The sequence below is a fragment of the Hypanus sabinus genome, chromosome 10 (assembly GCF_030144855.1).
Source record: "Hypanus sabinus isolate sHypSab1 chromosome 10, sHypSab1.hap1, whole genome shotgun sequence".
Classification (NCBI taxonomy): domain Eukaryota; kingdom Metazoa; phylum Chordata; class Chondrichthyes; order Myliobatiformes; family Dasyatidae; genus Hypanus; species Hypanus sabinus.
The window spans coordinates 26,508,817-26,525,614 of NC_082715.1; the positions used below are offsets into that span (position 1 = coordinate 26,508,817).

The 16,798-nt window shown below is 41.2% G+C and overlaps 1 protein-coding gene across 2 annotated transcripts in view; it reads left to right on the forward strand.

Annotated features, from left to right (window-relative positions):
- Window positions 1–16,798, forward strand: part of lama2 (laminin, alpha 2) — a 364,685-nt gene that overhangs the window by 242,251 nt on the left and 105,636 nt on the right. For both annotated transcript variants that reach the window (XM_059981534.1, XM_059981533.1), the window contains exons 26-29: window positions 3,285–3,470; window positions 7,619–7,746; window positions 8,636–8,753; window positions 9,370–9,504. In XM_059981534.1, coding sequence (XP_059837517.1) covers window positions 3,285–3,470; window positions 7,619–7,746; window positions 8,636–8,753; window positions 9,370–9,504 — 567 coding nt within the window. The remainder of the gene's footprint in view (window positions 1–3,284; window positions 3,471–7,618; window positions 7,747–8,635; window positions 8,754–9,369; window positions 9,505–16,798) is intronic.

Here is a 16,798-nt window from a genome sequence, read left to right on the forward strand (position 1 = left end):
ACTTGCAGGTCAGGTTGGTGGTGAGGAAGGCAAATGCCATGTTAGCATTCATTTCAAGAGGTCTAGAATACAAGACCAAGGATTGATACTGAGGCTTTATAAGGCACTTGAGTATTATGAACAGTTTTGGGCCCCTCATCTTAGAAAAGATGTGCTGGCATTGGAGAGGGTCCAGAGGAGGTTCACATGGATGATTCCAGGAATGAAAGGGTTATCATACGAAGAACATTTGATGGCTCTGGGTCTGTACTCGCTGGGATTCGGAAGGATGGGGGGGGGGGGTGGGGGGGAGTCTCATTGAAACCTTTCGAATGTTGAAAGGCCTAGACAGAGTAGATGTGGAAAGAATGTTTCCCATGGTGGGAAAGTCTAGGATAAGAGGGCACAGCCTCAGGATATAAGAGCACCCTTTCAATACAGAGAAGTGGAGAAGTTTCTTTAGCCAAAGTTTGGTGAATTTGTGGAATTTGTTGCCACATGCAGCTGTGGAGGCTGGGTTGTTGGGTGTATTTACAGTAAGGCAGAGTATGTTTACAGTATGTTCTTGATTGGACATGGCATCAAAGGTTACAGGAACTGGGGTTGAGGAGGAGAAGAAAAAAGAATCAGCCATGATTAAACAGCGGAGCAGACTCAATGAGCCAGATGGCCTAATTCTGCTTCTATGTCTTATGGTCTTAATGAATTGTGATCATTATGGTTTTTGTTAGCCAGATATATTAGACTGACTGTCATTTGTCTATTTTATTTTAAATATTTAATAGTCTTCACAGGCATATTTGGGAATGTTACCATAAAATTTACTAACAATCTAATCTAATTGAAAGTTTCAATGAATGGTTTAATTCTTCAATTGCACAGAGCTCCTTCCATGGCCATCATAATCTGTGCTTTTCAACTCTAAGTGAGCATTAAGCATGTAAAAATCTCAATCCTTTATTTTCTAAACAGATATTCTCAGAATTCTTCCTTTTGTAACAAAGGACTGCAGGCTATAGAATTAGTTGAATAGCTGCAGCTTATGACATACAATTATATTTTGGATCATGCATATCTTGGACCCTGAGCACATAGTGGTGTTGTCATGCTGTCTGCATTTGACACTGCTCTAGCCATATTAGACAACATGTGCTCTTGTTTGCTTCAAAATCCAAAGATTAGTTCCCTCATCCAGCCTGCAGTGACTACATGCCAATTTTGTGTTCTCTGTCAGAAGGGTTGAGAGAGACTATCAGAGAGGCTTAACGCTGTCAAGCTCATAGGCTTTTGATGGTTACCTCAGCCACCCTACACTGAACATGCTATCTAGGTGACATCCAGGCCTAATGTTACAGGCAAATATTTCCTGTGCATTTGTCAAGTGCGGAAATATCATGATTGAATTACTTGATGAGCTGACAACTGATCTAAAGTAATGAGTTTGAATCTCACCAAGGTCACCAAGTGGCACAATCCTTTTTTTCATTTACTGTACTATTATTTAATTCAGACACACAGACTTTCACTATCCCAGATTATCTTCCTTTGCTCTCACTTTGAGCTGACGTGGGTCGTGGATTTCTCTGGGTTGGTAGGGATGTTGCATGGAAGCTTTGAGAACTTGTCGCCTCTTGATTTATCTTTCTGTGATTAGGCTTGGAGCAGGGTGTCTGATACAGCAGGCATGTGAATATTGTCCCCTGTCCAGAGAGTAATCAGAGCTTCAGTGCTTGGGATGGATAACAAAGTTGGTCTGCATATCCTGCCAGAGAGTTTGGACAATGATAATAGTTCCACTGCAGTGCTGCGAAGGGTTTGCTTCAGTTAGTCTCTGTCTGTAAAGCATATAAGAGGGCAGGAATCACTACTGAAAAAGTTTATACAATAGTTTTGAACAGAATTGCAATATTTTGTACCAATTTTTATGATAGTTCCTGATCTCTGGTATTTTCTGTTTATATTCTAGTACTTTTGAATCTGTTCATAAACGATACAGTTCAATGACATTTATTTTTAATAAGCATAATCTTAAAATAATTTATTTTCCTTTTTCTCTTCTATTTAGTCCATGTCACCCGAGCTGCTTTTTTGGTTCATTTTTTTTCTTTGCTGATTGAGGCACAGCGATCTCAATGTAGACAAATTAAATTATATGAGTGTCTTTCTCAAGTTTATATGTTTACCTTCCCATGACTACAATGTACTACCTTGATCAGACCTCTGTGGTCATGATATGCTCCAGTCTGAGAGGGATGAGGAGAATAATTTCCAGAGGTCTTGGATTTAAAGTGATTGAAAGCATTTAGCTAGGTCATACAGTGCCAACTGGCTGCATCAGTGATGGTTTGGTGTGTCGTATTAAAGGGGTGAATACTTAAGTAATCAATTACTTTGTGTTTTATATTTGTAATTAATTTAGGTAATTTTGTAGAGATTTGCTTTCACTTTGACACAAAAAAATCTTTTTCTGTAGATCAGTGTCAAAAAAAGCCAAATTAAATCCATTGTGATTCAATATTGTAAAACAATAAAACATGAAAACTTCCAAGGGGGATTAATACATTTTATAGGTACTGTACTGGTTATATGAAGCAATACCTTGTCTTTAAACATCTGCTGAACTGGAAATTCCTAGGTACCTAGGACAGATGGATGAATATAGTATTCCCATCTATTGTAATCCAAAACTACAGACCAGTGGAGAACAAATTCTCACTCTCTGGGTTGAGATATAAATGTCACCGAGGCAGATGCATCAGGAGACTTAAACCCCTTGGTAGGGCAGTATGAGTTGAAGAATTTTTTCAGCCCTCAGCAAAGTCTTTTTTTTTTTGCAGAGCTGTGTTTATTCCATGATTGATTTCATAACTCTAGTAAAAAATCAAGTGGTTTATTAAGGTTCTGATATAGCTCATTTGATGTGACTTTCACTGAGAGCTACAAGGAATGCAATAGGCAGAATTTCAATCAACTCTGGAACTTTCACGATTAATCCTCTTTACATGGGGGATCAGATGGATTATGATTTTATGGCCTTTCCTCCAGAGATGATAAGGGTTCTGCAGATGGAATTCTGCAATAATCCAGCCCAAACTACAGTTCCCGCTAAAAAGGAGTCTTACTTTCTGGCCAAGGGTGGTTTAGGGATCAGAAATAAATAAACTAATCAAGGCTGTTAATCTGGATAAATGTTTCATGAATATTTACAGGGAACCTTTATGTCCTTTGCAAGTTGTAACACTTGTCGTACACAATTGTTCAACAGAATGTACTCAATTTACAAGTCATTGTACTTTATTTTCTAGCTCTTTGCTTATGGCGGCAAGCTGAGGTATGCCATTTACTTTGAAGCTAGAGAAGAAGTGGGTCAGTCCAGCTATGAGCCGCAAATTATTCTGAGAGGCGGTCCAACAGGAGAGATGGTTATTGTGCGCCATTTATCTGCACCTCAGATTGGTCAGCTGACCAGACATGAGGTGGAGCTTACTGAGGTATGGTATTTAATCTCAAAACTTGGAAAAAGGAAAATGTTGATAGACTCCCAAGAAGGGAAATCGTGTCCATAATGCTGTTTTGTGCTTTAAGAATGATTGTGTCCCTTCACCTCTATCAACTTCCAAACAGAAACCTGATTCAAAGCTTCAGGGTTCTTTCTGAAAGGGTAATCTTTTAAACATCATGTACGATTGCAAAATGACATCCCAGCTACCATACTCCAGTACCCTGACTGATAAAGGCCAGCATGCCAAAAGCGTCTTTCCCCAGTCTGCCTATCTGTAATGCTTTTAGTATACTCCTATGACCCTCTATCCCACAACACTTCTCAGGGCCCAACCATTCACTGGACAATTCCTACCATGGTTTGACTTACCAAACTGCAACACTTCACACTGTTCTGAATTGAAAGACGCTTGCCATTTCTAGGCCCCCTTACCCAGCTGATCAAGATCCCCCTGTAATCTCTTCACTTCTTCACTCTATTTTAGTATCATCAGCAAACTCTTTTTTTAACCAAGAACTGAGCCACCAAAATTATTGGTAACATTTGTGTGTGTTTGTGCTGGGTAGTTAATTCAGAAGCTCTGGAATATTGAACTCCTGGCTGATTTTGTAAACAAAGAATTAATGATATTTGATAATTATCTCTGCGTGTTTGTTTGCCTCACAAGTACCAGCACTGGAAGTTAATATGAGTGTCTATCTCTGGCTCTTGATCTCAGTGCCTCATCCACGCCTACCAATAATTCCTCTTGTCAACGGGCAACTTAGCTTTTTAGTCACAACTGTCCTGTTGTTCTCATAAGTGGAAACTTGAGTTTTATCCTAATAATGAATACAACCTCATTCAGATCAGCTATCTCACTATTTATCATACAGTTATCTTATTTAGTAGTCTATCGTATTACTGTCAGGCATACAGTCCATCCTCATACTAAGTTACCAGCATTAAGAATAATGAGGCATCCACTATTTTGGTATAAAAAATATATTGAGAGTTGAGATGTATAATTACATAAGAGAACAACAGTGATAAAAAGAAACCATGTATTATTATTTATTTAACAACTTGCAGACCGTAAGATCTTGGAGCAGAATTAGGCCATTTGGCCCATCGAGCCTGCTTCGCCTTTTCATCATGGCTGACCCATTATCCCTCTCAGCCCCAATCTCCTGCACAGAAACACAATGTTTTCGTAGCTCAACAACACACATAAAATGCTGAAGAAGCTCGGCAGGCCAGGCAACATCTCTGGAAAAGTGTACAGTCAACATTTCGGGCTGAGACACTTCATCAGGACTGGAGAAAAAAAAGATGATGAGTCAGCGAAAGAAAGTGGGGAAAGGGGAGGAAGAACCACAAGGTGATTGATGAAACCTGGAGGGGGAAAGGGATGAAGTAGAGAGCTGGGAAGTTGATTGGTGAAAGAGATACAGGGCTGGAGAAGAGGAAATCTGACAGGAGAGGACAGAAAGCCATTGAAGAAATAAAAGGGGGAGGAGCATGAGGGAGGTGATGGGCAGGTAAAGAGATGAGGTGAGAGAGGGGAATGGGAATGGGGAATGGTGAAGGAGGGTGTTTGAGAAATTGATGTTCATGCCATCAAATTGGGAACTAACCACACAGAACAAAAGGTGTTGATCCTTCAATCTGAGTGTGCCTTCATCGCAACAGTAGAGGGGGCCATGGAGTGACGTGTCAGAGTGGGAATGGGAAATGGAATTAAAATTGGTGGCCACTGACAGATGGAGCATACGTGCTCGGTGAAGCGGTCTCCCAATCTGCATAGGGTCTCACCGATATACAGGAGGCCACACCAGGAGCACCGGATACAGTAGATGACCCCACAGACTCACAGGTGAAGTGGCACCTCATCTGGAAGGAATATTTGGGGGCCTGAATGGTAGTGAGGGAAGAGGTGTAGGGACAGGTGTAGCACTTGTCCCGCTTGCAAGGATTAGTGCCAGGAGGGAGATCGGTGGGGAGGGATGAATGGGCAAGGGAGTCGCATAGGGAGTAATCCCTGCAGAAAGCAAAAAGTTGGGGGGAGAGAAAGATGTGGCCAGAAGCCACCCGTTTTAATTCCACTTCCCATTCCCATTCTGACATGTCACTCCACGGCCTCCTCTACCGTTGCGATGAAGCCACACTCAGGTTGGAGGAGCAATACCTTTTATTCTATCTGACTAGCCCCCAACTTGATGACATGAACATTGATTTCTCAAACTTTCAGCAATGCCCCCCCCCTTCACCATTCACCATTCCCCACTCCCATTCCCCTCTCTCACCTTATCTCCTTACCTGCCAATCACCTGTCTCTGGTGCTTCTCCTTTTCTTTCTTCCATGGCCGTCTCTCCTCTCCTATCAGATTCCCTCTTCTCCAGCCCTGTATCTTTTTCACCTATCAACTTCACACCTCTTTTATTCACCCCTCCCACCTCCAGGTTTCACCTATCACCTTGTAGTTCCTGATGAAGGGTCTCGGCCCGAAACATTGGCTACTCTTTTCTCGCGGATGCTGCCTGACCTGCTGAGTTCTTCCAGCGTTGTGTACGTATTCTTTGATCCACAGCATCTGCAGTTGTATTTTTGTATTTTTTTTGTACCTTGTAGTTCTTCCTCCCATCCCCCCACTTTCTTCCTCTGACACTTCATCTTTGGTTCTAGTCCTACCGATGGGTCTCGACCTGAAACGTTGACTGTACTCTTTTCTATAGATGCTGCCTGGCCTGCTGAGTTCCTCTGGCATTTTGTGTGTGTTGCTTGGATTTCCGGCATCTACAGATTTTCTCTTATTTTTAGTATCTCAGGCCAACTGGGTGCTGTTTCAAATCACCCTGATCTTAAATGAGGTGAAAAACAATGTTAAGTAGATTTTTATTGCCGTTTAACTGAGTGGTAATCTATTGGAGCAATAACCCGTTGACACACCTGATCAGATTTCAAGACCTGTCGGTGTGATTTGCTCCTTGCTCGTAGAGCTGAAAATCTACTACAGACAGTTCAAAGCCATCCTTTCATTCTTTTATGCTGAACATCTATCTGATAATTAGATTTAAGGCTACACAACCAATGGGAGTAGACAGTTTGCAGAACCAATGGGAGTTCAGGTTGGTTGTGTTAAACAGTTCTTTGCTAGAAGTACTAATGCCTTTTTATAGTATTTTATTGCATTGAATAATCTCAATATACTTACTTTTGAGTGTAGAAGTATCCAAGTCCATCAATGCAGCAATCATAAAATCAAAGACCAGTTAATTTTAAACGTGAGAGATTCTGCAGATGCTGGGAATTCTTCCAGAGCAACACATACAAAATGCTGGAGGAATGCAGCAGATCAATTTGTGTTTTTTTTTAGTTCAAGATATAATTCTGATCAAAAGACTAAAAGAACTTTGTTTTCTTCAACTGTGATTTGAAGTCATAAATGCACATACTAACCCACCAGAATGAACACTGCCATTTAAAGGTCCTTTATTGTAAGGTTTCTTTATTTTTGTCTTATAATGACATGATTGGCATTTTAGAATACAAATAATGTGTCCAATTCTTGTGTTTCTAAATTTCTGGCTATTAAAATTCATTTTTGAACCTCTGACCTTTCTGACTGAATGTTTGTAAAAAACCATGCATGACATCGTGCAATTCTAGATTTTAAGATTCATGTTAATCTTCACATGAAATAATTTGTATCTGACAGTGTCACATTCCAGAAATGCTGCACTAAAATCAAAGACCTTGCCAACTTTTGTCAAATTAGAAATTAAAATTCACTCAGAGCATGAATTCACTGCAGCAAATCTGCTACCATTTTAATTTTTCTATGGTGGATCATTTCACTAGCTGTGAAATTACCCTTCATACCTGCATAATAATATGAGTTAATAAAATCATTGCGTGGTTATTTTCACTGATACTACTTTCCCGGTGGGAGCTGTGCTCAAAACTACATTGTTGTACCTTTATCTCTGAAACATTCTTTTTTTTTAGGATTATCAACCATAAGAGCAGAATGACTATTTATTGTGATAAACCCATTGTTAGGATTCATAGAATTCTTGCATTTGTTTCAAAATCTAATTATTTTTGAGTAATCGTTACCATGAATGCTAATTAAATTCTAAACATTATTTCTTTAGCATGAATGGAAATATGCCCATTCACCAGATGGCAGACCTGTATCTCGCCAAGACTTCATGGATGTGTTATCTGACATTGATTCTATCCTCATCAAGGCATCTTATGGGACTTTTATGAGACAAACCAGGTATAAATATGGGTAATCATAGGAAATGGAATAAGGATATTGAAAATATAATTGCAAAATGTAAAGTATTACCCTGCAGAAGTTAAATTCTAAGATCTTGTATTCCTGAGTTCAATATTCTGCTAAGAATGAGTGCAAAGCTGTCCAGTATTTTGATGTTTACCAACAGCCGAATAAACTATTTGCTTTTATTAAGAAAGAATGACAAAGTTCACCTCAAAACATTTTTAAATAAGATTTTTACGCTTAATAACAAAGGCTTTGCTATTCGAAATTTCACGGTGACATGCTGCCAATATCAATGCTGCAAAAGCATGCTTCACTTAATTAGATTCCTTTATGTGATGCATTCATCAAAATGTTCTGTTTCAATTACTTGAAATGTTCATATGTTCAGGATCTGCGTAACTGTCCACATATTGCAACATTTTCTTTTGTGAATTCTATCAGATTAAAAGACCATTTCATTAGTCAGAACTGTTTACCCATTAAGAAAATCCTACTGTTTTAAGAAATTGTTAACATCAAGTCTTACAAATTGACAATGACACTTATCTGTGGAGAAAGAATTTATGGAATTATTAACATGTAATTGTATTCCATTAACAAAAACTGTGGCTTTGAATTTCCAGAACAAGTGTCAACTGAGTATGTATTACAAGATGAAGTATTTTGCTAAGCATTGCTATTGAAGTTCAGCTTGGCTGATTTAATGTACAATGATGAGCTGCATCTCTGTCTCCAGCATTTCATATATTTACCATAAAAATGCAATTTGGCATAAAGATGCATGGCTTAATGTCTTTAAAAACACAATAAAATAAGTTTCAAATCAGATGCACAGATGTTTGAACAATTTTACCAAATTCCATTATTTGTCTTTGCCTAGGATCTCTGAGATCTCTATGGAAGTAGCTGACATAAGTGACAGCTACTCAGTGGCAGAAAGTGCCCATCAGATTGAACAATGCTTTTGTCCTGAAGGATATTCTGGCCCCTCATGTCAGGTAATGTTGATAGAGTTTAGGATCTAATGAAATAAAAGTGAAGCAAAGCCAATATTTCATTTTGTTAACCAAAACAGATAAATACTGATAACATAGAAATGATTGTAATGCACATTTTGCAATGTCCTTATAGCTCAGTTTTTTTTTTAGTTGTGCTTTGTAGGCAGAGTTGGATATGTTTCACAATTTTTGCATTGAAGCCAGTAATATATATGCCCGAAGGCCAAGTTCTGAGTCTTATAATACCTCTAGCAAAATGTGCTAATTTGAAATAAATCCATTCACACCTGCTTTCTCTGCTTTTAGCCATGCTGGTGCATCCATGTTGGTGCATCGTCCCCAATTCAGTGAGCCCTTATTTATGTAAGAATCTCTGTAGTTATTTTTTTACCATTGTAGAAACCAGTTTTGGCTGAGATATTGAAGGAATATAGAGCCCTGTGTGAGGACCTGGGACAAAAAGACTGCGGAAGCCAGAGATTAGATCAGGTTATAAAAAAATCCATTAGCTAGATATTGGCACTGTCATTGTGGGCACAACATTCATGAAAGACATAAAAAGTGTGTAAAATTTTGAAAATAATGAACATGTTACTTTGTTTTCCTTTCACCTCAGAGTTGCATTCCAGGTTATTATAGATTTCCACTGAGAACAGATAGCAGAGATCCTACACCTGTGGTGAGAAGTTGTGTACGATGTCAGTGCAATGGCCACAGTGACATCTGTGACCAGAAGACCTCCATATGCCAGGTAATGAATAGCCTAATTGTTACATCGACATAGCTAATGAAGTTAATTTCTGTGGAGACATTATTTGCACGTAAAAGCAAAACACTTCAAATTTTGGAAATTTGATATATTGATATATCAATATGTTGATATCTGAGCCTAACAGATCACTTTCAGGCTCTGAAAACTTGTGCCAACCAACTGGCAGGATTATTTTCAACCTCTCACTGCCATGGGGATAAGTTCCCACTTGCTTCAAATAGGCGACAATTAACCCAGTGCCTAAGAAGAATAATATGAGCTGACTTAATGACGATCACCCACTAGCACAAGAGGTTGGTCATGGCTAGTCTGAACTCCTGCCTCAGCGAGGAGCTGGATCCACTGCAATTTGCCTATTGCCACAATAGGTCAATGGCAGACATAATATCGATGGCTTTTCACACAGCCTTAGACCACCTGATCAATAGAAACATCTGTGTCAGGATGCCATACATTGACTGTAGCTCAGCATTTAACACCATCCTGATTGATAAGTTACAGAACCTGTGTCTCTATACCTCCCTCTGCAACTGGATTCTCAACTTCCTAACCAGAAGACAACAATCTGTGTGGATTGGTGATAACATCTCCTCCTTGCTGACGATTAACACTGGTGCACCTCAATGGTGTGTGCTTAGCCCACTGCCCTACTCTCTCTATACCCATGTCTGTGTGGCTAGGTATAGCTCAAATACCATCTATAAATTTGCTGATGGTACAACCATTGTTGGTAGAATCTGTTATGCCTGCAGCCCCTCCTTTGTGAGAATCGCAAGATCACTGTTGAGTTGGGTCAGGGGGCCCAGGAGAATGAGAGAGAGACTTGCGGAATGTCTTGTTACCCTGCGATGTAAAGCTACGGGACATGGCCATTGTCTCTGGAAGGCGAATTTTGTGGATTGGAGACTGTACTACGTGGACGCCCTCAGGCAAAGTGGACTGGTCGAGGGAGAGATTACATCACCCCCAACCTGATTGACGTCTACGACCCTGCGAGTCAGGTTAAAAGAGGGTCTGTGGGAACAGCCCCTCAGACGCCCCAGAAGAAACGCTAGCACTCCCGTGATCGAGGGAAGCCATTTGAAGGAGGCCACGTGCGTTCAGTTCCGTTGCCTGGGACTGGTGGCTTGTAACACGGAAAATGGCTTTTAGCTAACAACGGGGAAACCAACTCCCCGACTCAAAGGATTGGCATCATAAAAGACCTGAGCAAGTTAAACCGTCTCTCTCTTAAACCCAAAACGCTGCAGCTTGAACGAACTAACAGTGACTTTTATATTTCCATCGGACAATACATTATCCCCTAGACAACGATAGGGCTAATTCTTATTGGTTATTATTATACCCGCGCTTTTAGATTTAGTATTGACGACGTATATTATCTGTATGTTTGCATTAATCTTATTTTTGTGCCCCTTTATCAATAAATACTTTTAAAAATAGTACCATCAGACTTCAATGGACTTCTCTATCTTTGCTGGTAAGTGACCCAATTATGGGGTTTGTAACAAATCTCAGATGGAGACGAGAGGGCGTTCAGAAGCGAGATATTCCAACTGGTGGAATGGTGTAGCAGCAACAACATCAGTAAGATGAAAGAACTGATTGTGGACGTCAGGAAGGGTAAGACGAAGGAACACATACCAATCCTCATAGAGGGATCAGAAGTGGAGAGAGTGAGCAGATCTCTGAGGATCTAACCTGGTCTCAACATATCGATGCAGCTATAAAGAAAGCAAGACAGCATCTGTACTTCATTAGGAGTTTGAAGAGATTTGGTACATCAACAAAAACACTCAAAAACTTCTATAGATGTAACATGGAGAGCATTCTGACAGGCTGCATCACTGTATGGGGGGGGGGGGGTGTAGTCTACTGCACAGGACTGAAAGAAGCTGTAGTGAGTCATAAACTTAGCTCCATCTTGGGTACTAGCCTATAAAGGACCCAGCGCATCTTCAAGGAGTGGTGTCTCAGCATAGTCAATGTCCATTGTAAAGGACCCTCAGCACTCAGGGCATGCCCTTTTCTCACTGTTACTATCAGATAGGAGGTACAGAAGCATGAAGGCACACACTCAGCAATTCAGGAACAGCTTCTTCCCCTCTGCCATCAAATTCCTAAATGGACATTCAACCGGTGAATGCTATCTCACTTTTTGCAATATATATTTCTGGTTTTGCACGATATTTAATCTCCAATCTACATATACTGTAATTGACAATAGACAATAGACAATAGGTGCTGAAGTAGACCATTCGGCCCCTCGAGTCTGCACCGCCATTCTGAAATCATGGCTGATCATTCACTATCAATACCCAGTCCCTGCCTTGTCCCCATATCCCTTGATTCCCCTATCCATCAGATATCTATCTAGCTCCTTCTTGAAAGCATCCAGAGAATTGGCCTCCACCGTCTTCCGAGGTAGTGCATTCCACACCTGCACAACTCTCTGGTAGAAGAAGCTCTTCCTCAACTCTGTTTTAAATAACTGACCTCTTATTCTCAATCCATGCCCTCTGGTACTGGACTCTCCCAACATCTGGAACATATTTCCTGCCTCAATCCTATCAAATCCTTTAATTATCTTAAACGTTTCAATCAGATCCCCTCTCAATCTCCTCAATTCCAGCGTGTAAAAGCCCAATCTCTCCAATCTCTGCGTAAGACAGCCCTGCCATCCCAAGAATCAACCTAGTGAATCTACGCTGCACTTCCTCAACTGCCAGAATGTCCTTCCTTAAACCTGGAGACCAAAACTGTACACAATATTCCAGGTGTGGTCTCACCAGGGCCCTGTACAAATGCAAAAGGACATCCTTGCTCTTGTATTCAATTTCCCTTGTAACAAAGGCCAACATTCCATTTGCCCTCTTCACTGCCTGTTGCACTTGCTCATTCACCTTCATTGACTGGTGAACTAGGACTCCTAGGTCTCTTTGCATTTCTCCCTTACCTAACTCTACACCATTCAGACAATACTCTGCCCTCTTGTTCCTGCTTCCAAAGTGGATAACTTCACACTTATTCACATTGAATGACATCTGCCAAGTATCTGCCCACTCACCCAGCCTATCCAAGTCTCCCTGTATTCTCCTAATGTCCTCTTCGCATGTCACACTGCCACCCAGTTTAGTATCGTCAGCAAACTTGCTGATATAGTTTTCAATGCCCTCATCTAAATCATTGACATAAATCGTAAAGAGCTGTGGCCCCAATACAGAGCCCTGTGGTACCCCACCAGTCACCTCCAGCCAGTCCGAGAAACACCCATTCACTGCTACCCTTTGCTTTCTATCTACCAACCAGTTTTCTATCCATGTTGAAACCCTGCCCCCAATGCCATGAGCTCTGATTTTACTCACCGATCTCCTATGTGGCACCTTATCGAATGCCTTCTGAAAATCTAGGTATACAACATCCACTGGCTTACCCTCGTCTAACATCCTTGTTACACCCTCAAAAAACTCCAACGGATTAGTCAAGCATGATTTGCCCTTGGTAAATCCATGCTGGCTCGGCCTAATCCTATTTCTGCCATCTAGATGTGCCACTATTTCGTCCTTAATAATGGACTCAAGCATCTTCCCCACGACTGACGTTAGGCTAACAGGGCGATAGTTCTCCGTTTTCTCCTTCCCTCCCTTCTTGAAAAGTGGGATAACATTAGCCACTCTCCAACCTTCAGGAACTGATCCTGAATCTAAGGAACATTGGAAAATGATTACCAATGCATCCGCAATTTCCTGAGCCACCTCTTTTAGAACCCTCGGATGCAGACCATCTGGACCCGGGGATTTATTAGCCTTCAGTCCTACCAGTCTACTCATCACAGTTTCTTTCCTAATGTCAATCTGTCTCAATTCCTCTGATATCTTATGACCCTGGCCCATCCATACATCTGGGAGATTGCTTGTGTCCTCCCTGGTGAAGACAGATCTAAAGTACGCATTAAATTCTGTTGCCATTTCCCTGATTCCCATAACAATTTCTCCCAATTCATTCTTCAAGGGGCCAACATTGTTCTTAACTATCTTCTTTCTCTTCACATAGCTAAAAAAGCTTTTGCTATCCCCTTTTATATTCCTGGCTAGACTGAGCTCATACCTGATTTTTTCTCTCCGTATTGCTTTTTTAGTTAAGATCTGCTGCTCCTTAAAACTTTCCCAATCATCTGTATTCCCACTCATCTTAGCCCTGTCATACTTCTTTTTCTTTAATGCTATACAATCTCTGACTTCCTTTGTCAACCACTGTGGCCCCTTCCCCCTCTTTGAATCCTTCCTTCTCATTGGAATGAACTGCTTTTGCATCTTTTGTATTATGCCCAAGAATATCTGCCACTGCTGATCCACTGTCTTTCCTGCCAGGGCATCCGCCCATTTAACTTTGGCCAGCTCTTCCCTCATGGCTCCGTAGTCTCCTTTATTTAATTGCAACACTGACACCTCTGATCTGCCCTTATCCCTCTCAAATTGTAGATAAAAACTTATCGTGTTATGATCACTACTTCCTAATGGCTCCTTTACTTCAAGATCACTTATCAATTCCTGTTCATTACACATCACCAAGTCCAAAATAGCCTCGTTCCTGGTTGGCTCAAGCACAAGCTGTTCCAAAAATACATCCCTTAGACACTCCACAAACTCCCTATCCTGGGGTCCAGCACCTACCTGATTCTCCCAGTTCACCTGCATGTTGAAATCTCCCATAACGACTACATTACCTTTAGCACATGCCAATGTTAACTCCCTAATCAACTTGTACCCAATATCCATGCTACTGTTTGGGGGCCTGTACACAACACCCATTAGGGTCTTTTTACCCTTGCTGTTCCTCAGCTCAATCCACACAGACTCTACTTCCCCTGTTCCCAAGTCACCTCTTGCTAAGGACTGAATCTCATTCCTTACCAACAGGGCCACCCCACCCCCTCTTCCCATATTTCTGTCTCTACGATAGCACGTATACCCTGGTACACTCAATTCCCAGGCCTGATCCCCTTGCAGCCATGTCTCCGTTATCCCAACAATATCGTAGTTCCCCATTTTCATCTAAGCTTCAAGCTCATCTGCCTTATTTCTGACACTACGTGCATTCAAGTATAGAATTCTTAGCCCATTCCTCCTCTCTTTGCTTAAAAGACTGTCTACTGTACCTAACCCAGCTCCTTGAACTTCCATCGGGCTAATTGCACCCTGAATTTTGATGACCTTCTCAAGATTACCCAAACCTTCTACACATTTAATCCCATGCTCCTTCTGACCAACCCTCTGGATCTGGATCCCTGCCCCCTGCACATCTAGTTTAAACCCCCCCCCCCCCCCGAGCAGCACTGGCAAACACTCCTGCAAGAATGCTCGTACCCCTCCGGTTCAGATGTAGACCGTCCCTTCGAAACAGATCCCAATGTCCCTGGAACAAAGACCAATTATCCAAAAACCTATTATCCAAAAACCTGAACCCTTCCTTCCTGCACCATGCTCTCAGCCTCATATTAATGTGCATAATCATTCTATTCTTCGCCTCACTCACACGTGGCACAGGTAGCAATCCCGAGATTGTCACCCTGGAGGTCCTGCCTTTCAGCTTCACTCCTAACTCCCTGAACTCTCTAAGCAGGACCATCTCACTCACCTTACCTGCATTGTTGGTCCCTACATGGACCACTACATCTGGGTTCATGCCCTCGTTCTCAAGAATAGCCTGCACCTGATCTGAGATGTCCCGGACCCTGGCACCAGGGAGGCAACATACCATCCGAGACTCCCGATCTGCCCCACAAAATCTCCTATCTGCCCCCCTAACTATAGAATCCCCTAAAACTATCGCTCCCTTCTCTTCCCTCCTCCCCTTTCTAGTTGAGGGTTCAACCTCTGTGCCAGAGGCAGGACCACTGCAACTCATTCCTGGTAGGTCATCCCCATCAACAGTATCCAGTTGATTGATTGATCAATTGATTGATTTGTTTATTTCTATATTATGGTTTGTATTGAACTGCTGCTGCTAAGTTAACGAATTTCATGACACATTCCAGTGATAATAAACCTGATTCTGATTCAGATGTACAGTAGTTCTAATAATAGCGGAGTCTGGTTTATTCCCCACGCTTGATTGTTAGAATCAAAAGTTTTTGTGAGGTCAATAAAAGGCCATGAATATTGGGTTCATTTTACACCCCATAATTTATTTGGCATTGTTGCATAGTGAACATCAAGTTTATTTTCCAGCATTCAGTCAGCTTGGCAAGGATGCATTGGTCCTTGGTCTTTAAGTTACTGAGTTGTTGTTGAATATTCAACCCATGTTGTTGAACAGTTCGTTGAAAAGGTCAATGATGCCCTGGAGTTGAATTTTCAAAAGTGCACATCTGCAAGTGTCTTCTGTGCATGGTAACTCAGTGACTGAGATTCAGTGATCGAGGTTCTGAAGTGAAGGTTGAACCAGGCAAGTCTCCTTTCTTGATGCAACCATATGCTTCCTTGAGAGCCTGTGGTATACTCTCCTCTTCCTGGAATGTGTGGGGAGAAGTGCTTCTCCAGTGTGTTTCAGGAAGACTTGGTTAACTTCAGAGGCCTTGTTGTCCAGCTAGTGGTTGGTCATACCAACTCTTCATGGGTTAGAATAGTGTTAGAGCTATAGCAGATAGTTTACTGTTCAGACGGAGTCAACAACATTTACTTCAAAGACAGTGACTAGGTACCAACAATACATGCTCTAGCAGGCTCTGGGGCACTGTAAATAATCTTCCTGTGGGAAGATGTTATTGCAATGGTGCCAAAAGAGAAACTGCATTGCAGGAATTTTTTTTCAACCTAAAGAATTAATGTGAAAAGAAACATCTGTTAACAGTAGAATTACTGCCTTTCACCAGATAGATGACTTCTTAAAGCCTATAGATTTTGAAATTAATGCTCAAAAAAATTTACTACTTTTTCAAATATTTTCTCACTATGTATATAACTTTCAAGATTTTGAATCTTTGGCTGTTGACGGACTGTCTTTATAAGGTAATACTTTACTGGGAATATAACATGATCATGGACAGAAAATGAACACTCTGAGTGAATGAGAATAGTTGCTTCAGTTGCTATGTGCAGTACTGCCTCATAATACCTCAAAAGGAGCTTTCTGATACGCCTTCATCCCATTTTCTTGTGAATTACTTGGACCTGTTCATAGTTTTGGGAAGACCCATCTCCACCAAGTATTACTTTATTGATTGAAAGAGAAAAGTTTCTGGAGTGAATGACTGAGTTTGTGGTGAAGTAGT